At 33.0% G+C, this 22,137-nt stretch overlaps 4 protein-coding genes across 7 annotated transcripts in view; 2 read left to right on the plus strand and 2 right to left on the minus strand.

The window, feature by feature from the left end:
• LOC132919982 (zinc finger protein 1) overlaps positions 1 to 11,901 on the plus strand; it is a 167,491-nt gene extending 155,590 nt beyond the window's left edge. For all 4 annotated transcript variants that reach the window (XM_060981968.1, XM_060981959.1, XM_060981976.1 and 1 more), the window contains 5 exons: positions 1,273 to 1,571; positions 4,432 to 4,572; positions 4,802 to 6,610; positions 7,568 to 7,799; positions 8,928 to 11,901. In XM_060981968.1, the coding sequence (XP_060837951.1) occupies positions 1,273 to 1,571; positions 4,432 to 4,572; positions 4,802 to 6,610; positions 7,568 to 7,799; positions 8,928 to 9,121 (2,675 nt within the window). In that variant the 3' untranslated portion in view covers positions 9,122 to 11,901. The remainder of the gene's footprint in view (positions 1 to 1,272; positions 1,572 to 4,431; positions 4,573 to 4,801; positions 6,611 to 7,567; positions 7,800 to 8,927) is intronic.
• Positions 11,902 to 17,682: 5,781 nt separating this feature from the next.
• On the minus strand, positions 17,683 to 19,222 carry LOC132917001 (ADP-ribosylation factor-related protein 1-like). Its single transcript, XM_060977499.1, has 5 exons — positions 18,883 to 19,222; positions 18,643 to 18,813; positions 18,423 to 18,504; positions 17,958 to 18,129; positions 17,683 to 17,880 (listed from the first exon to the last, which is right to left on the minus strand). The coding sequence occupies exons 1-5, from the start codon at positions 18,973 to 18,975 to the stop codon at positions 17,790 to 17,792; spliced, it is 609 nt and encodes a 202-aa protein (XP_060833482.1). The 5' UTR covers positions 18,976 to 19,222; the 3' UTR covers positions 17,683 to 17,789.
• Positions 19,223 to 19,346: 124 nt separating this feature from the next.
• LOC132917002 (uncharacterized) lies at positions 19,347 to 20,942 on the plus strand. The gene is made up of 3 exons (XM_060977500.1): positions 19,347 to 19,609; positions 19,692 to 19,849; positions 20,516 to 20,942. Exons 1-3 carry the CDS (start codon positions 19,565 to 19,567, stop codon positions 20,817 to 20,819), a joined length of 507 nt encoding a protein of 168 aa, XP_060833483.1. The 5' UTR covers positions 19,347 to 19,564; the 3' UTR covers positions 20,820 to 20,942.
• On the minus strand, positions 20,849 to 22,110 carry LOC132917000 (protein YIPF1). The gene is made up of 3 exons (XM_060977498.1): positions 21,946 to 22,110; positions 21,451 to 21,875; positions 20,849 to 21,237 (listed from the first exon to the last, which is right to left on the minus strand). The coding sequence occupies exons 2-3, from the start codon at positions 21,871 to 21,873 to the stop codon at positions 20,959 to 20,961; spliced, it is 702 nt and encodes a 233-aa protein (XP_060833481.1). The 5' UTR covers positions 21,874 to 21,875; positions 21,946 to 22,110; the 3' UTR covers positions 20,849 to 20,958.
• Positions 22,111 to 22,137: the final 27 nt, after the last annotated feature.

Genomic DNA, 22,137 nt, shown 5'->3' on the forward strand with positions numbered 1-22,137 from the left:
AAACAACGTTCACACACCACTGTGGCATATTAAATTATATATACGTAAATAATTTAATAGTAGAAATATATTAAACGTATTTCTGTGTGTGTGTGTATATAATACTATACACACATCAGCATACGCACCGTTTGATTTGATCAGCTGTACTATGTATATAGTGCATACTTAGGTACCTATATACTTCATTGCTTTAGATTATTACTATATAATATTAAAACTGAGAATTTAACTCGTGCAGTCGTACGATGTATATACATATAGTCACTTTTTTACACGTGTATAACAGAAAAATATACAACAAACCCGCGAACGATTTAGCCCAATGATCATAAATATACACTTTTGTATACATGTATATATATATATATATATATATATATATACGTCTCCGAAAGATCGTTAAAACGCCGTGACCGGATTCCATCCGGTCGAACCTAAAACACATTAACCACCCGCAGTACACGCTTTCATATACCTAATGTATTATATATATATATATATTATACGAGTATAAGATATATATTAATATATAATATGGTTTCGTTGTCTCACGTTAAAGCCAATCAACAAAATCGTGTATAAACTATAAACAATATATATGATTTAATGTATATGATGTATATAGGTACATATAATATTAATATATATCGGTATCGGTATGTGAGTATCTGTTGAAAATTCGATGTATAAAATATAATTTTATATATTCTACTGTGCTACTGTGCGTGCAGTTATAATATAATATATATTGTACATTTCGGGAGAGATATAGATAATATAGTTGTCCGGACTCTAGCACTTGTTTGTGCAATAATTGAAAAATCTCAAATTTTTGAAAATAATGATATAAATAAGAAGATGGACGACGATATGTATAACAATAGATAGGTCGGCGAACACACCTGATTGGTTTATAGGAGGTTACGTTACCTGCGCGCAGGACCCCCCACGGACTGCTGGGCAGGTGCGATCATCACGCCCTTTCCTCGCGCCGCCTCGTGTCATTGGTGCGACGAACAATGCGTATTCACGAACAACAGGTACATACATATATTGTATACCTGCAACCACCCGTTGACCGAATTTACGGCACATAAATGGCCGCAATATATACAATTGTATATTATATTACATTTTATTATTGTAAATAGCGTATATTAGGCTCGAATTTTATTTTATTCGGTATACCTTCCTGTGTATTTAATGTTATTTTTTGTATATTCCGATCGATGTTTATGTATTTTCATTTTTGACCTTTTTTGCACACAGTTCCGTTGCCCGGGATGAGTCTGGAGGGTCTTCTCAAGGACTATCAAGACTTACACCACCAGCAGCAGCAACAGCAGCAGCAACAACATTTACAGTACTGCCCGTTTTGTCGGGAATCATTTGACTTGGGATCGCTAAAAGAACACTTAGATGGTGGATGCCGAGCCCGGCCGTCTTCGCCGCCCTCAACCACGGTTGCAATCGCCGGCCAATATGGGTGCTTGCAGTGTAACGCTGCTTTTGGCAATCGTGATCTCCTCGAGAAACATGAACTGCTCCACTCGCCCAACGCCCAAGTGGTAAGCACTTATAATTTATTATTCTATACCATTCTCAATAATTACCTACTATTAGATATATAATATAGATACATATATATTATATTTAATAAATATTTATTAACACAATCCTTTCGAATAAAAAATTAAAAAATTCTAAATTGTTATGCGTCGCATTAAGCTGCAGCAGGTGAATAACACGCGTATTATATCACATATAATAGATACAACGATTTTTACGATTTAACAGAATTCTGTAAAAGCGAGCAGTGATAATAATATAATCGACATGCACCGTGCCACATATAGTTACGCCGCATGGTTTGGTTGGCCTCTGCGGAGGTATATTTTATTTATTTATTTCCATTATATTCCGAATGATTTATTTATCTTATATTATATATACATGTACGCTCGTGGTGACCTCGCCCTGGCGCACCTCCATACATGCGCGATGACTATAGGACGCCATGAAAGTAGCTCTGTGGGCCCGAATAACCTTTATATATGTATTTGTGTGTTTAATATAATATACTTTAAACGACCCGTCTCTGAGAACGTACATATCTTCACACACACGCACATATATACAAAAAATAAAATAAACACACCTAAAATCCGGTGCGCGTGCGTGCGAGTATTATATATGTGTGACCGACTCGCACACAATTGAACACATTCTCCGTGTGTTTTTCGGGGCCATCGCGCGTGTGTGTGGTCCGGTGACGGGTTTCAACGTAAGTTCGTATAAAATATATTTTCGGACAAAAGAACAGAAAATATTTTTGGGGGGTCAAAAGAAAAATACGAGCGCGGCTTGCAGCATAGTAATATAATAATAATAATATAATCATGTGATGGTGCTGATGCAGCAGTAAACCCGACCTTGGCTCGGGAGGATCCACCGCAAGGTGTTATTCTCTATATAATCTCGAAAAAAAACCTCATCCCTCAAACCACCACGCCTCGCACAGTCTATACTTGCGAGATGCAACTCTTCGGGGTTCGTCCAGATGTGCAGGTCTCCGGTCCCTCGTCATGTATAATATATATATTATTGTTACCTCCCGCCGTTCGTGGAAACGTGCATATATACTTAAAACCCGACCCGTTCACAAAGGGATTCGACGTGCGCGCCGGGCCACGACGAAACGTCCTTCTTCTCGCCTGCATCACCGTCACCATATTATATGTATACCTATAACGCGTTGGTACTTATTTCATATATATACCTACCCGACGAAGACCGACGATGGCCATTAAAATCTCGCCATGACGGTCGTTTTTTCTTCTTCGTTTCCTTCCCTCCGAAACGAATCACCCACATGATCACATTTATGGTATGTACCTACCCCTATACCTCGTGTATATAGTCGATCGACCTCTCTTCTTAACTCCGTGCCCAATAAATGTTATTGCAATTGTATACTAGCAGGTACCTATATATATATATGCTTGACACGTTTGTATAATGGATTATCGCTCGTTCGGGGGCGGAGACACGGCCGCACCGGATATCAGCTATAATGTACGAGTCGAACGTGTACTATATATATAATATCCATATATTATTATTTCATTATTATTATATTTTACACACGGCAGTGCAAAACACATGCAGGACCACATGGCCTTTACAAAAAAAAGATTATATATATATAACCGCATACAGTCGTGCATTATTATCATCTGTACAACATGTCGATAGAGAGATAATATTAATATTTATGTGTTGTACAATAATATAATATACTATATCATCGCATAAAATAAAGTCCGGTCCCGCAGTGCGTGCTTGAACCATTAGGTACATAAAATATTATAATACAATCCATCCACTGATAATCGCGTTGTCACGTCTGCCTCAGCTGATAACAATTATTATTTTATGTTTTGTCGGTTATTTTTTTCCGCCTGTGTTTGATAAAAGACATAAAAAAGAGGTGTTGCCAGAAAATGTGAGCGCGCGCGCTTGTGTGTGTGTGTGACCCGAAATATAATAATATTACACTTAATAAAAATATATATGTATAATATAATAGACCATATACGTATCTCGAATATGTACAGCCTCACATATAGGTATACCAACGGGATAATGGCTGCAAGGGAGGACGAGAGATGAGGTAAAGACGATGCCGACTACTATTATATATACATGTATGTTTAATATTATGTGTACATGTGTGGGAGGCGCAGTTAAATTAACCGATCGTCATGTTATCATGGTGTGGCGGCGGCACATGGAATTATATAACGATTTTCGTATAACCTGTCGCCATTAGGGTTTCTCACGATTACTGCAATGCACTGTGTGCCTGTATATTATACAACACGGTACACACACACACATACACACGCATAGATACATGTATATATGTGTAAAAACATAACATTATATATATATATATACGCACACACACACACACACACATACACACCACACGTTTTAACACATGGTGACACGTCGTTGACGTCATACCTTTACGACGTTCGTCGTATTTCATTCTATATAATAATATACTCTCTAGTTTTTTTTGTCTATACTATAACCGCAAGTCGACGGTCTCTCTCTAAACGGCGCTTTTTTCGTTTGATTATTATTTTTAATAAGGCGTCGTCGTCGCCGGGCATGGGATTTTTAGGACTCCTACGAAGATTTTTTTGGTCGTGAGATTTTACGCGCCACGGTTTTTTCTTTCCTTATTTATATGGTCTTTCTTTCTTTCGTCTACCTATACGCAGCCCGACCCTGTCCTTATACGTTATATACTTATATCCCTGCAGCCCATACGATGTGTATCCCGTTAACCTTCATAAAATAATAGCTACTCTTCTTAATAACACGCACGTGTTTTTTTTTGTTTTGTCTCGCCTGTAGTCTTGTAAGGTGTGCAACAAGACGTTCGCCAATGTTTACCGTCTCCAAAGGCACATGATAAGTCACGATGAAAGCGCAGTGCTGCGCAAGTTCAAATGTCCTGAGTGCGAAAAAGCGTTCAAGTTTAAACATCATCTCAAGGTAACTACTCTCATTTAAATTATGTATATATATATTATATCAAATAAAAATAATAATAATCTGTATATATATTGTTTATACGTATACCTATACCTTATTTATTTTCTGATTTTCTCGGCGTAATATAATAAGAGTTATTTTTTTGGTTGTATATAATAATAATTCCAATTAAATGTGTCGTTATATTTGATTTTTGAAACTAAACAATTGTTGGAATTTATTTTCATAGGAACACATTCGCATCCATAGTGGAGAAAAACCGTTCGAGTGCTCCAACTGCGGTAAACGGTTCTCGCATTCCGGTTCATATTCTAGTCACATGACCTCTAAGAAATGTCTGATCATAAATCTAAAAATGGGAGGCCGTGGGTCGCAAGCCAACAACCGGAACGCCGCTCACCATCAACCGAACAACGGTTATCCAAGCAAGCGTCCAGTCCCTAACAACAACAACAACATAACCAACAACAACAGCAGCAACCACAACAACAACAGCATTGGTGCCGGTGGCAATACGTTCTCGCCCCTATTGCCGTCTTCAGCGTCCAAGTACGACATGCAAGTGGCACAGCCGAGTCCAACACAAGCGCAATCGCTTACACCACAGTCATTCTATCACACACAACCAAAAGCCTCCGCGGCCGCCATTTATTTCCCAGGACTGTTCAACACTCAGAGCAAGTTCAACATACACGATCTTCTGCAGCCATCGTTGATGCAGTCGGCGATGGTTAAGCAAGCACAAGAACAGGAACAGGATCAAGAACAAGAAGAACAAAAACAACAGCAAGACGATTGCTGTAGTGGTGACGACAAGAATAAGACGACAGACGACGACCAGAAGGAGCACGAGAGTGGTGGTGAAGACTTCAACGAAGACGACGAGGCCGATGACGACGACGACGACAAATACGACAACGTGATAGACGTGGTGAGCGTGGTGAAGAAGGAATGCGAAGACGGCGGTGGTGCGGACGAGGACACAGCTGGCGAAACAGACGCTGCTGTCAAGAAACTCTTGGAGACGGTCAACGTGTCAGCGGTCACCAAACAGCTGATGATGGCCAACGCCGCGGCCGCCGCAGCGGCTGCCCTGCACCACCAGCAGCACCAGCCGCCGCCGTCTTGCGGCTCGTCGGGCGGTTGCCCCAGCGTGACGAGCGATTCGCCGCCGTATCACCACGGCTACAGCCTGTACCCCAATCACAACAACCATCACCACCTGCTCAACAACCATCACAGAGCCGAAGGGCTGGTGGTCAAGGCGGAATACTCGGCGGGCGGTAGTTCCGGGGCCTGCAAGACGACCATCAACAACAACAATATAAACAACGGTTACGACGCGGGCAGCGACTGTTACACCGACGACGAGCACAGGCCGTGCACCACCGAAGAGGAAGACTCCGTAGACCAGGACGGCCGCAAGATCCGCGTCCGGTCGCAGATAGCCGACGACCAGCTGGCCGTGCTCAAGGAGTGCTACGCGGCCAACCCGCGGCCAAAGCGCGAGGAACTGAGCCGGATCGCCGACCGGATCGGCTTCAACGTGCGCGTCGTCCAGGTGTGGTTCCAGAACAACCGGGCCCGCGACAGGCGCGAGGGCCGCCTGGTGCACATGCCGTACTCGCCCGCGTCCGCCGCCGCACACGCCGCACCCGCGTCGAGCGCCGAACAGCCGCTCGACCTGTCCACGAAGCGGGGACGCCGCGACGACGAGTGCAACAGCGGCCGCAGTTCCGTGTGCAACGTTACGCTGACCAACAAGTGTACCATACAGTTCAAGTGTTGGACCGCCAACAACCGGGACGATTGCAGTTCGTCGCCGCCCGCGTCCATGTTGCAGCCGATGCAGCAGCATTGCCGCAAGACGTTTCTGGGAGGCGCGTACCCGCCGCCGTCGCCTGCCTGCGCGGCACCGCCCCCGCCGCCGCCGTCGTCCCACCTGCACCATCCAGCGTCTCATTCGCCCATACCGGCCGTCGCGCTCCGGCACAACGGCAGCTTGAGCCCCGCGTCCGAGAAACGTTCGTGGAAGAGAGTGAGTACTATTTACAAGTATATAGTATACGATTTTCGTGTTGTGCCCATACATCGCGCTTTTGATATTTTATTTCGTCAGATCCGTGTACCGCGATACCGAAAAATCTATACCGAACCCCTATATAATTATACGCATATATGTTATACACACTTTCCACTCTTCGATATAACTGATGTGACATGTATATAAAATGTCTTGCATTTGAGTGAATTGATTGTTATATAAATTTTCTAATATGAAATCGAAAAAAGGCATATTTCTTTTAGAAATTTTTTAATTATATTATATAACCTATATCGACTTTACCCTTGGCTTAAAAAAAATCTGATATCGATAGACTGCATAAAATATAAATACGTATTTAACACATGTTGTGTTATGTTATATAGGCTCCAATAGTATCTACACGTACACGAAAACTATGATGCTGTATATCTGTATGACATCATCGCGCGATTGTTCTTTTATATGTTATTATAATACTATTTGCTTGCAGTTTAATATATATTATATATTGTAGTGTATACTGCTAAGTATTTTTCATTTACGATTTTTTAATTTTTTTTCCTAAAAAACTCTCACGGTTGATCGGAGTAATAAAACTGCATAAATCGGTTTGCAACATGATTATATGTGTAGTATAATATTATATATACCTCTACCTACGTATATCATTTAACGGTGTGACGTGTTTTTAAATATTATTTATATTATATACATTCGCATGTATGTCATACCTCTCATAATTGCACTCAATTTTACCTCGTTAACTTAATTAACGTTTTGACGGTGCGCGTTATATCCTATACATATATTATATTTCTGCCTGCTGCGGTAGTAATAAAATTCGCTTTGCGATGTACTCGCATATCGTCAACGCTAAATTTAGACATCGCTATACGTGCGACCGAGTTATATTTACTAACAATTTCTATTTTCCCTGGAAATTTATAGGAATACGGAGACTGGAGCGACATGACGGACGAAGCCGAAGACTCGGGGTGTACGTCCCAAGACCCTGACGATGCGGTGTCCACTGGAGCCGGTGCAGGCGCTTTGCACAACAACAACAATAACAACAACAAAAACAACAACCACAACACTAGTAATAGCGCAATGGCGGCTGCTGTTGGTTCGCCCAACAAAAAATCAAAGCCTTCATCCGTGGAATCTGCTGAAGTACCAGGTATGCTGCAGTGCATTTATAATAACTATACATGTTAAGATATATACCTATATTTTATGTATATTAGATTTAAAATAAATAACTGATGACATAATATGTAATCAACTAACAATATAACAACTTTTATTCTATAATTATTATTTTCAAAATTTAATAATTTATATATACATAATAATGGTAGATTATATACTTTAAAAAAAAAAAAACATTTTTTTAATGGAAGCCTTATTTCGTAAGTTATATAAGTAATATGATTAGTTATTTGTGTTTATTAGTTATTTCTTTTACCCTCTACTTTTATATAAATAATATTTGCTATACGCCCCTAACCGGCTCTATGCAGCTGATGATGTTTATATTCGATTTTAATGCTTCAATAATTCATTACTATATCCGTGAGATCCGTGTCTGTAGGAGATATATTATTATTAAATTGTTTGCTGTAATCAATATATATATATAACTGCAAAATGAATATAATCGCAGTACGACGTTAAACGACGCCACTAACAGTAGCGCCATGCAGACTTCATGCGTGTGCCTAATTGTTTTACGTCTATCGTATATGTACAAAATAATGTGAGAAAATATTGTGTTGTTATTTACACCGATGGTATATATATTAAAATTTAAATATTGGTTCCATTAACTGGTAAAAAAAGGGAGGGATTAACCAAGATGACGGTGTTCAGAAATTTTCAATAAAACAAGGACAATTTTTCAATTCTAACCATCATCCAAAATTTGCAAAATTTCGGTCTAATTTCAAATCATAATTATTAATACTTTCAACGCTGATAATGATGGAGTTGTGGGAAGGGGTTTTGAACCAATGATTTTTATCCCCTATGTAAGTACCTACTAAGTACACATGTGGATTTTAAACTATTCACACCCCCAATATTCTACAAGTCTTGGATATAATTCCCATTGCTTGAAGCTTATATGACCACACATACACCCACCTAAACTATATCAATTTCACTATGCGTATAATAACGTGAATACACTATTACTTTAGCGCATGTTTAGAGGCACCTGCCACAGTCATAAATCATAATAAACATATTATTATATACCTAGGTAATATATATATATATATATTGATCAATAATTTTGTCATTGCAGATCAAAGACCGCACAAGTGTGACGTTTGCCCAAAAGCGTTCAAACACAAACACCATCTGACCGAACACAAGAGACTGCACAGTGGTGAGAAGCCGTTCCAGTGTTCCAAATGCATGAAACGGTTCTCGCATTCGGGTTCGTACAGCCAGCACATGAACCACCGATTCTCGTACTGCAAACCGTACAGAGAGTAAATTCGACAGATCTACTCAAAACCGACAGTATATATAATATGTGTATGGTGTATATATTGTCACCGTCTCTATACCGCTTTATTATTATCTAATATAATTATAATATAATAATAACTACTATATTACTACTACTACTACTACTACTACTACTACTACTACTACTACTACTACTACTATTTTATTATTATTACTATTTCTACCATTCGCCTCGATTTTTGACGGTTTTTGTTTTTCGTTTTTTTTTCCAATATTCTTAGGTTTTTTTTTGTAACGCCCATCCCCTTTTTTATTCGTTTTGAAAACAATAAAAAAACATTGTAAAAAAAAGAAAAAAAAACTTTAACGCAATATGTATTTAAAAAGGGTCAACGTATATATATATATATATATAACAAATGTGAAAAATATAAATGAATATATATATATATATATGTATATAATAATCGAGACAATAATTTTTCGGGTTGTTCGACACACTCCGCACTGATATATATATATGTATATATATACACAATAATATATGTATTATATAAAGTGATGTGTTTTAGCCGTTATCATTCTGAATTTATATTTTTATATAAATGTTAATTATATAGTATAAATATTGTATAAAGTTTGGCAAAAAAAATAAATTATAAATAAGTATATACATGTTTTGCGTATATAATATGTATAATAATTAATGATACCACGAGAGACAATAACTAAAGTAAAATAATGAAATAATTTTTCAACTTTGTAAATAGGCCAGTTTTCTAGTGTGTGTGTTTTTCCATGAAATATTAATATATTTATGTAAAAAAAAATCTTATTATTATTACTATAAAAATTATATAATATACAAATAATTAATAACAAAAAAATTTTGAAAAAAAAAATCGATTTATAATATATATATATATATTACATATTCTACAAAACGTATGCCTCTATATGTATTATGTATTATGTATAATGTATATAATATGTATAATTATAACTGACTTTCGATTCTCACGTATAATGCAGTATATTGTTATTGATTCAAATATTTATATATACGCGAGCTAAAAGAATCAGCGCCGATTTTTACTATATACACCTTATTATTAGATTTGTAAATCGTTTGTCAAAAGCAAAAAAAAAAACACGCAAAAAAAACAAAAAAAAAAACATTTAACATTTCCCGCTTATATATATATACATATTATATTATATAGTATCGTTAGCAATCGTCCGTTACATTTTGTTCGATATTTATTCATTGGTATTAAAAGTGTAGTACCTACATATATATTATATTATTATTGTATAGGTATATAAATAGTATTATAAATTTGTTGAATCGACTTAATCATCCCCTCTATAGTTATAATGTTTTAATAATATATAAAAGGTTTTATTTATCGCGTATATATATAATATATAAAACACCAATCACTCGCCACACCCTCTCCTCGCTGAATTCAAATTATGTACAGTTATTATGATTTTTTTTTTCGACCGTCGATGGACGCATAACAATCTATTTATAAACATATTACCTATCACACATTGTATATACACCACGCGTATTTCGATCGTTTTCCGAAATTTTCGTTTGTACTTACATGCAGTCCCGCGTTACATTACTATTACATATTATTATGATATCATATATATATACTATAAGCTGCAGTATTATATTATCCATTTCAAACAACGACGGCGGCAGTATTAGATATTGTGCAGTTGTTATGTGTACACACACACACACTCATTTCTGCTAAAGCCTGTGCTTATATCTATGTATATATATATATGCATACATTTTACGCCATTTTAATGCGATGTTTTGTGGGACTATTTTTTTTGCTAAGGGTCGATGATGATTATTATTATTATTATTATTATTATTAGAATTATTATTATATTTGATCGGTGAGAAAAATGATTCATGTTTTCTTTTAACCGACAAATTATGTGAATTCAACGTGCCTAAATAATTATATTTTTCAGTATTTTATTAATTTATTATATGATATAAATATTTATAAAATACGCCGTGAGCGAAAAAAAAAAGTTGTAAATAAAATTATATAATATTATATATATACATTTAAGGTTTGTGTGTAGAAAATACGATTTTTTTTTTTTAGTTTTAAAATTGGGCTAGAGTGACCAAAGATAATTAAGGAAATATATGTTTAATCTTAAGCATTCGTAAAATTGTCTTACATTATGTATAACTTAATTCGTGTAATAAGTACGCGTTTTCCGTAAATTTTTTTTTTCGACTTTTATTTTGTGCAATGTGTTTTATTATTATATATTTTTTTCTTTTTTTTAAGTTAATATATGATATTTTATGATGTACGCTTTTTTTACGGTATCTTCTATGTTTTTTTGGTTATTTAGTTTATTTTGGTTATTGTGATTTTTTTTCGATAATTTTATTTTACATTTTTCAAAGATTTTTCAATTTAATGTATATAGGCATATACCTATATACCTATTATAAAATTAATATGATTTTTAATATTTTATTTAAAAAAAATTTATATATATATATTTCAATGTATATACAATACAATTTATACATAATAAATATATAATTTAATGTAGTTACCCGTACATAATATATATGTTCGGATTTATAAATAGGTTTATGTTATAATAATATATATGCATAATGTATTATATATGGAAAAATTATAAATATGTAATGTGTATACATAAATGGCTAAAATTTAATAATTTACATTTATTTGTTGTTTATTCATTATAATATATTATAATTTCATTCAGACCTTTTCCTGGGATTTCGCTTACCTATATATATATTATATTTATGGCACATCCAAATTATGTGTATCATTAATATAATATATATCACAAGCTTTATACTTTATTGTATAAGCATCTTGATTTCACGTATCCTGTGTATATACGTATATACATATATAATTAATATATAGTATATACATCATATGTGTACATTATTGTTCAGTAATGCGATATAATCAATAATCGTATACACTACCACGCGGCGACATCGACGCATTATAATAGTTTGAAATCGTCGGTTTTTATAGAAACTCCGTGAGAAACACATCTGCTGATGATCTTGTCAGTTTATACGAAGTGATGATTGTTCATATCAAAACAAAACACATATAATATTTATCAGTGCGGTATTAATGAACGATTGCTTTGACAGATCCCTATGAAGGTGTATATAAGAATAATAGGGTGGCCTACCCCATATGGCCATCATATATTATATAGTTGTGACTGAGGGCGAAAAAGAAGTAGATACGATATTTCTTTGTGATGAGCACCAAATGTTTTATAATAACAAATCAAGTAATATTTTATTTTCATTATGAATATATGATTTATTTTACTGCAGTGCTATATATTTACTGTATACCTATAGCTATATAATATATTATAGCTAGGCGATGGCAGTCCGCATAATTTAATATTACATTATATAATGTATATGTTAAGGTGTATGACCGCAGTAGGCGAATGTTGACAGTCACCGGTGTATGTCGACATTTACCAAAAATCGTAGTGAATGTTGACAAATGGTCTTAACGCGTTCTTACACCGGTGATTGTTCAAATTTACAATTAATGTTGGCAAATGTTGACCAGTGACCACACATGAAGCACGATGTAAATCACTATACTAAAAGGTATTTTCTTATTATTTTATAGAATTAAGACGTTATTGTCCAGTCACAATATGCTTTGGAGACGTTTTAACGTTAGTATAATGTTATGGCATGAGATAATCCGAATGATATTAAGGATAAACTAATCGTTTCGTCGAAACTAAAACTATTCATTATGTAAAGAACGAAGAACTACTCAAAGTTCATATAAAAACATATGATCAACGAATTGCGGAACCAATTCAAAAATATATTGTAAAAAAATATAATTCAAACAAATATAACTGTATAAGAATGGGGAATACTCTGTAACAGTAAATGCCACGATAGTTAACCGTGTTGTAATAAATAGGTATAACTTAAAAAATTAATACTACTTAATCTAAAAGTTAAAAAATTAATTTGTTAAACTACGAGTATATTTATTTATTACCTATATATTTGATTATATATGTTGTCAAGCGTGTCAATATTTAGTAAATAACTATTGCGTTTATCAACAAACACTGGTAAAAGTCTACATTCTAAGATATTTGTAAAAATTGATAACATTCACTAAAATGATCGGTAAATGTCAACATACACCGGTGACTGTCAACATTCACTGCCATGCGGTCATACACCTTAACATATACATGTATAGAAATAAGTATAAACATTTTTCTTCACTGTATATACTTTGTATTTATTTTGACCGAAACGCGTGGACACACGCGTAGTAATAGCCACTCATATAGGTAATAGGTAAGTGTCGCCTGCAGGTAGTTCTAGTATATTCGAAATTGGTTCTTATGTGCGCTATATGAGTTCGTATAATAATGCACACAAGCCCAGATTGAGATCTATACATAGTGGCCGCAGGCAATAAAAAGTTTGGTGTCCCTATTGGCTATTTTACTATAACCCTTTGGCTTTTGTAAAAATATATTATAGATATTTTTTTTTAATTTTTCAATTAATAACTCATCGTTAGGTACTTTTATCTATACTCGATTAGTTGATCATTGAATAGATAATAAAAAAAAATACTTTGGCCTTTATTGACCATATCGTTATATCAATATGTCCGAGCTGCAAATTAGTAAAAACGTAAAAAACACGTTGACCGCCAAGTGCCCGCCGGCAGGCATCTGCAGGCTGCTAGTGCGATAACACTGAAAATGTGGTCGCCGGCTGTCACGCCACCATATTACCTATAGGTACGCCAATAAGTGACCGAGGGCTGTTATATTCCCATATATTTTCAAAAAAGCTTATTTGTCATGCTCGTACTGAAGTAATGATACGTTTGATATAGCCATTGCATAGAGAAACATTTTGCATCGAAAGGTATATTTTTTACCTCGATTGAATATTTTTATAAGGTATAAAAACTACGCCAAATGACCGCCGACTTACACTTTAATCTAATATTATATCATCTTATTGACAAGACCAAAATAAAAATACTGGTATCGGCATCATTAACTTCCGATGATTAGTTTTGGAAATATTGAAAAAAAACATTTTATGAATGAATAACCATCTAAAAAGGCTGTGTACATCAGAGAATGATTGTCGATTGCCCTGCGGCTGCAGGCACGTGGCAGTCAACGTCTTTTGAACAATGTGTTTATTTTAGATATATAAAAAATATAAAACAATAGCATATTATTACAAAATAATTAATAATAATTAATTAATAAACTATATTATTTATACTTTTCTTTTTCTTGATTTTTGTGTTAAAATAGTATATCATTAAAATCAAATTTTTAACCGATTCTGTTTCAATACTAAATAGAATAAATAGGTATTGACGTATTGTCAATGCATTATTCAGCCTTTCCTCCTTTATGGTTGACCTCTTTTAGAATTTTACTCTTAAGAACGGAAAAAGCCCTTTTAACTGAGCAGTCTGAAATTGTTGTAAGTATACTAAGATACGTATACATAATTATTTCTAAATTTGGAAATATACATTCTAATTCTTTGGTTTTGATATTGATATACGTATACATAGTGGGAACAGATATTACATTTTTATCCGTGGAAAAAGAATACACTCCTCTACAAGTAATGCCGCGCGCCCAATATACCGGATTTGATTTAATAATATTTCAAGTTTCATATATATATATTAATAAAAAAAAATAATATCAGGACAGTATGCGGTACTTCTTATAATCCGTGAATGTGTACTTTGCATAAGCGTAATTTTTGGGGGCTTGGGTGGGGGGCTAAGCCCCCTGAAAATCAATCATATCCCCCCAAAAATGGTTTGTTTATATCCCCTTCTACCTTTATATATCTCAGGGAGCATATACACAGTATTCGTGCAAATTATAATAATTGTAATTTAAAACTAATATGCCATTGCCATACTTATTATGAGAAATGAAATTTAATTTTTAACTGTGAATAGGAGGTTCGTATGTCTAAACATAAGAGAACAAAGTTAAAAGAAACTGCGAACGTTATTTAACATTGTAGAAAGGTACATTCGATCAAAAGTCGAGAAATGTTCAAAATCGTTACCTACGTGGCTACGTTTACGTTCTTTAATTGATTTCAAATCTTACACACAGCCATATTCTGCTATCACTTTCACATTTCCACCCTGTAGCGTCGTTGGCCGAGTATACCTATGTATACGACTATTGCATTCATCGTTCAATCGCGATATTTCGGGTGGTTAAGTATTATGACGGCTGACGGGCCGATGGTTTTGTTAACTTCCAGTTTTGCAAGTAATCCGATATAGGCTACAGCTATACATGCGCGTCTCGTTACACCACAGAAGATGTCAATCTACTAAACTTATATTTGGACTAGGAAATCGGCAGTGGCGCATAAACTTCGCATATAATATGTATATGACGAGGTCGCCTGCATTTAGATTATATGGAGGGTCACTGTGGAAGACTCCTCGAAAGCCTTAATCCATATTATCCTTAGTTCGCGAATACTGTACGACACTACAAATTATACGATGATTATCCCGGCGACTAATGAGATGACTATGCGTGGAAGCGCCGAATTCTCAGCTGGTACCTATAATAGGTACTTTATATTATTACGACCGACCGAACCGACTCCGGGTCCGGTGACCGTCGAACATCTTTGACGTGCGTATAATTATTAACGCATATATAGTTCAACAGTTGATTTGGCGCCGGAAGCGAGTTTAAAGTTAAAAATTAGTTATTTATAGATGGAATTCGAGTACACGTCTATAAAAAATATGTATACATTAATGTCTAATTGATTTTTTCACTTAATTTTACATATTATATTATATATTATTATTAGTTTAAGAGAAAATTTTGTTTGCTAAAAGTTTTGATTAGTTTCCCCTGTAAACTTTATGTATCAATAAGAAGTCTACCTCTGCAGTATGGTGAACAGGGCAAAACTTGTTTTCCATTATATAAAATAATTCAAAAAATTGTATTACACTACTTTGGCCAAAATAAATTATTGATATTATTATATAGTAAGTTGTAATTAATTAAATAAAAACTTTTAAACTTAATAATTATACAACTATTGTTATTAAAATAATTTCAACAACTCAGAAATACGATTGAGAACGGTCATTGCGGTATAGTGGTACCTTTTTTAAACCCTTTTGAATATTACAATTGAGAACGGTCAATCGTATTGTAGCCAAATAAATATAGTAATTATAATTTTTTATGCTAGGTATCAATTCAAAATTTAAACAATTACATTATAGATATCATGATAACTTTTAACTTTTAAACACTAATAAATTTAATATTTTTAGAAAGTTTTTGTTTTTTATCGAATATGTCGTACATGTTAAGTTTGTATTTTTTAACATAACAATTTTTATCCGATTGTTATCCTGAATTTTCTCATAACCAAATTATAAACTACAATGCATAATACTTACAAATAAAAACAATTTGTTTTCATTAATATAAAATATTCATACTTACAGCCGTCCCACTTAAGATATAAACATTATTTCAAAAAAATTAATTTATTTTTATTTTTAGGTGACTGATATTCTCGAATTAAAATCATATACCATATTGGGCAATATAATTTATTATAATCTACGTCGTGACGTTGTCAGAGGACGTAACTATGTAAGATGGTGTGTACTGCATTTTCTTGACTAGTGTCTATTTTTAAATGGGGCCCAACATCAAAATAAAAAAATGGGAAATAAGCAAGCATTGAAATTGTTGTCACCTTTATAATAACCCCATATTAATTTATATATTTTCTGTTTATTAATGATTGATGCAAACAATAAAAATTAAAAATAATTAAAGATTTAATTGAATATAAAAATACTTGGATTTTTATTATGTAAATGAGTAATGACTATTTGGAAAAATATATTAAAACCCTTATTAATTATTGTATTAAAGAGGTGCACAGATCAATCTTCACAAAGCAGATTCTCATGTTTTTAAAAGTTTAAAATTTAATTTCTAATATGCTAAAAAAATTTATATTCCATTAATAATCCTTAAATTGATAAAAAATGCTTTTTTTTTTACTTCAAATAGTTTAAAAATGTATACACAAGTTAAAATAAGAATTAAGAAACAAATCTATACATAATAGTTTAAGCTAATAATACACTTAATAAATGTTCACTATTTAAAATCCATCATGTAGTAATTTACTGTTTAACATTCAAAATAATAGTTGCACACCTTTGCTTTGGTAAATTATTTAAATTCAGCCATATTTTAAACATTGTGAGAAATTATCAAATATGATTTTTTTTTTTTTATGGACAATACATTATTATATTCATCAGCATGGATTGTAGGCTGAATGTTTTTTAATCTCCAATATACGCCTAAATAAGTAAAATAATTTTCTAAGAACCAATAATTATTTTTCTCCCCAACAAAATTAAATATTATCAAATACATAACAATACAAGTACATAATATTATAATTAAGTAATACAATTTATTAAAAAACATTTAATTTTGTTTTATAAAAAAATAATTTATTCACTAACTTAAGATTTATAGTTTAAATATTTTAATCACAGGTTTAATAATCTTCAGCATTCTTTGGAGGCCGAACTTCTATATTTCTTTGAATTGATTGTACTAACCACTGCATTCCTTCATCAATACCATCGCTGTAACAGATTTTGTCAGAAATATAAAAAAAAAAAAAAAAAAACCAAGTCTTTAAAAAAAATTAATAAATAAATACCCAGTCAATGCAGATATTGGCATAACCATAAAATCTCTTCTTCCAATCAAATGAGCATTCTGATTAAAAATTGGTTTTACTTCTCGGACACCCATACAGTCAGGTATATCTTGTTTGTTTGCTAATATTAAAAGTGGTATGCCCCCTAAGTTTTCGTTGCATATCATCTTTTCTATTTAAATTTAATAAAATAAATTAAAAATTTGAGACATTGGGACTAACATAAAATATTATAAAAATATGAAACAAGTAGGCACATAAATAATATTAATATTATATTCAAATTTCTGTTTCAGAATGCAAATAAAATATTATACCATAATATTTATAATAGATATTTTAATTGTATTATGTGGATTTTTAGTATTAAAACAGAAAAGAAAATATAGATTAGTCAATTTTAACAGTTATCCATATAATCCAAAATCTAACTTAAACTGATGAAGGTATATTTTAAATGCATACCAAATGTTTTCTTTGATTCATCCATGCGCTCTCGGTCAGATGAATCCACAATATATATAATTGCATGGCATTCAGCATAATACTAAAAATAAACAGATATAAAAATACAATGAATTTTTTAGTGATAAGTAGTAACCATGTTACTCCGTGTGACGGAAACAAAATCATTTTAATGCAAATAAAACGCGTATAAGAATACAAAATACATCTAAACTCATACTTTGTCCCAAAGCGACTGTAGTTCTGACTGACCACCTAAATCCCAGAAGTTCAAGCTCACTCTGTTTATGTCGATGTTACCAATGTTCAAGCCCACAGTAGTTGTGATTTTACTAGGGTTGATACCCTTGTAGTTTTTCTTGAATTTCGTTTTTGAACATTCTAAATATGTCTGGAAAAAAAAACAATATCAGCGATTAATGGCAATGTGCTCGAGTTAACAATTGGAGAGTTTGTTTACCGTTTTACCAGCATTGTCCAAACCGAGTATGAGAACCCAAAATTCATCTTTCTGCGTCAAATACTTGTAGAATCCGTGAAGCAACGTATACATAATAGTTCCGTTTTAATCCCACCGGTTCAACATATTTTAGTTATTATGGTGTATGAATTATATAGTCGCACGACCACTACCTTTTACGTCTCAATTCGTACGAAAAATTACGTATTTCACACGACGCATGACCATCATGCAGTCAAATAAAAAAAATATGAAACATTAACAATTATGATTCGTTCGACTTTGAAAAAAAATCAATTTAAATTTGAATTTCGAACTAAAGTCAGTCTATGGTCCATTGTTGTGACACGAAGAAGTACCTCATCAGTTATCATTTATCACATTTTCTTATCAACCGTCGTCGTCATGTTATGTCCAAATGTTTAAACTTTGATTATCAATGATCATTAGTCGAATTATTTTAATGTCTCGTTACTTGAAAAGTACACCATCTTCGTAAATAATCTTAACTTTCCCGGTGTAATAACTAATAATATTATGTTTTCCGTGAAATAATATTTGTACCGTTCCGCTTCTCGCATCTGATTGTACGAATATGCCTAATACGGTTGTTGTACAGTGCTAAGGTATAACGTTCCATTTGCTTTGTCGTTGGAGTTTGTTGTGCTCACACCCATTGGCCATGGGAGCGTGCTGTAGTTGGTGCAAGGAAGAGGATGCGTACGCTGTAAGAGTTCATGGGAATTGTTAATTTTATACAGCAAAACCACGAGAATTTGAGTTATTATTATTATTATTATTTTACATAGGCTGTCGATCAAGAACGAACTCATTTGCTGATTGATCCAGATTGTAACAATACAAGCGTTCAACGTGGTGGTATACCGGAAGACTATCATTATGGATCGCTACCCAAAGAATCTGAAGAACAAGCTGGATTAAATCGCATATTAGAAGAGATATCATCGTGAGTCTTTCTTTTTTTGGCATAGTAATTATGCCTAACTTTATTCTTAAATTTTTTATCAGATTCTTTTTTATTTACTATCATTACTTATTTGTATTTAATATGTGTAATTTTATAATGCTATGAAGACATACTAATTATATAATAACCGATATTTAACAAATGTTGCTCTGTATTTTTTCTTCAAATTTGATTTAAATTAGATCACTTACTATCAAGTTGAAAGAGAATTGTAAATTATAATAAATATCACAAAGTTTCTTATACTTACTTGGGTTTAAAATTTAACTGTCATACGATTATGGATTAAGTTTTTTATTTTTGAACGAATTCTAAGTGAATTAAAAACTATTTTTAACTCCATTTCCACTACAGTGAAAACATCTACTTATAAATAAAACTTTTTTATGTAGCCTTTCGGAAAAAACAGAAATAATAAATGTTACCAAAATAGTGTCATCTTTTATTAGATACATTGAATGATAATAGTTATTGAAAGATAATATTTATTATAAAATATAAAGATAATGGAGTAAAAATATTAAGAATAAGGTTAACAAATACTAATCAAATTTAACAAAATTCATAATAATATAGCAGTCTCATTTTAATTATTATCATTAATTATCATTATTTGTCAGTCACTTTTATCATTTTTTTTTTCAGAAATGTCATTGATGTTGGCCAATTACACAATTGTATTGACCAACAAGAGGTGATAGAACGTCAAAACCTTTATTGTGCTAAACTGCAAATTGTACCCCTTTCATCTGTAGCTAATACTATTGTTAGTTTAAGACAAATGCCTGTGTGCCTACTGAAAGATGTTCCTGGTCCAGAGAAGGTATTGTCAAGAAATATAGGACTACCAGAAAACTATCGCCACATAATGGTCTGTGTAAATGATATACAAAGACACTTATCTATGATGAGTGTGGAACACAAGGGTGATTTAGTTGTTCCATTTTGAAATGGGCACATACTGTTTTGTAATATGTATTTCAATTTATCATTTATATATTATATAAGTATTTTAAATATTTATACATAATTATTATTATTATTATTATTATATTATACATGAACATAAAAATATGATTAGTTTTTTTTCAAGACCTCTGTATTGGTGGGACATGAAAAAAATATAACATGAATCCTGTTCCCATAAACAAGTGTAAAATAGTTATCAAGAATATAAATGCAAATGGTTTCTGTCCTAATGAAGGCATGATTGAAAATACAATTACATAACCTGACACTAGTGTGCCAGCTGCGACCAAAAGCCACTGCAACCAATTGATTTGAATTACCCACAGAATTGAAATTGGCACGAATATTGATAGCGAGTATCCGTACAAACACAGCAGTTCCAAGTAGCTTAGATTAAACTAAACAAATAAATATATAAATACTTATTAAACATAGTTAACAACATTAGTAATAAAAAAATAATTATGAAGGTAATACATAATAATCATAATATTATACAATACAACATAATTAAAACATATTTTGTATACTTTTATAATCTTTTCTTTGAGCTATCATTATGCTATCAGAACATTAAATAAATGGTTCAATTGTATGATTGTCGTCCTTACCTGTGGTTCTTTGTATTTGACAAAAGCCCATAGCATTAGTGGTAATAACCAAGCATATAAAAATATTGCTGTGGCTGCTGAGGATACAGCGTGGAAATTATACTTCCAATGATAGTCGTGATCAGCAGCTACTTGTATGTAATTTGCAACATTCCCACTGATGGCTATAGAAAACACCAGAGTCAAACATATCCAAAACGGACCATATACATCTGGTTTTGCTCTGATGTAGCGTTGTAAGTAGTTGACTCCATAAGTAGGGATCAATGCTCCTTTAATACGTTCTAGTACATCTTCCGAAGTGACATCAAAATACTTTTGAAAATACTCAACGGTCCAGATTGGGTATTTGGGCAATGGTACTTCAGTAGGTGTATTCGACAGAGGCGGCAGATTTTCGTTTTCTAATGTACGAAAATCCATAGCTGAAATCAGTATTGTTTTGTTATTTGGTAAAATTAAGATATATTGGTAGTATATTTTCCATAAACATACTGTTTATTTATTTTTTGAAACTTATAATTGCACAATACACTTAAAATTATGTCTTCGGGTAACTCATAATCACAGGAATTTAATGTATTAATTAAAAAAATTTTAAATTGTCAAATTATGATGTGTACAAATCACGAATAAATATAGTATCGTGGTACAAATGATAAAATAATGAAAAATCTGTTAAGCGTT

The sequence above is a fragment of the Rhopalosiphum padi genome, chromosome 1, assembly GCF_020882245.1.
Source record: "Rhopalosiphum padi isolate XX-2018 chromosome 1, ASM2088224v1, whole genome shotgun sequence".
Classification (NCBI taxonomy): Eukaryota; Metazoa; Arthropoda; class Insecta; order Hemiptera; family Aphididae; genus Rhopalosiphum; species Rhopalosiphum padi.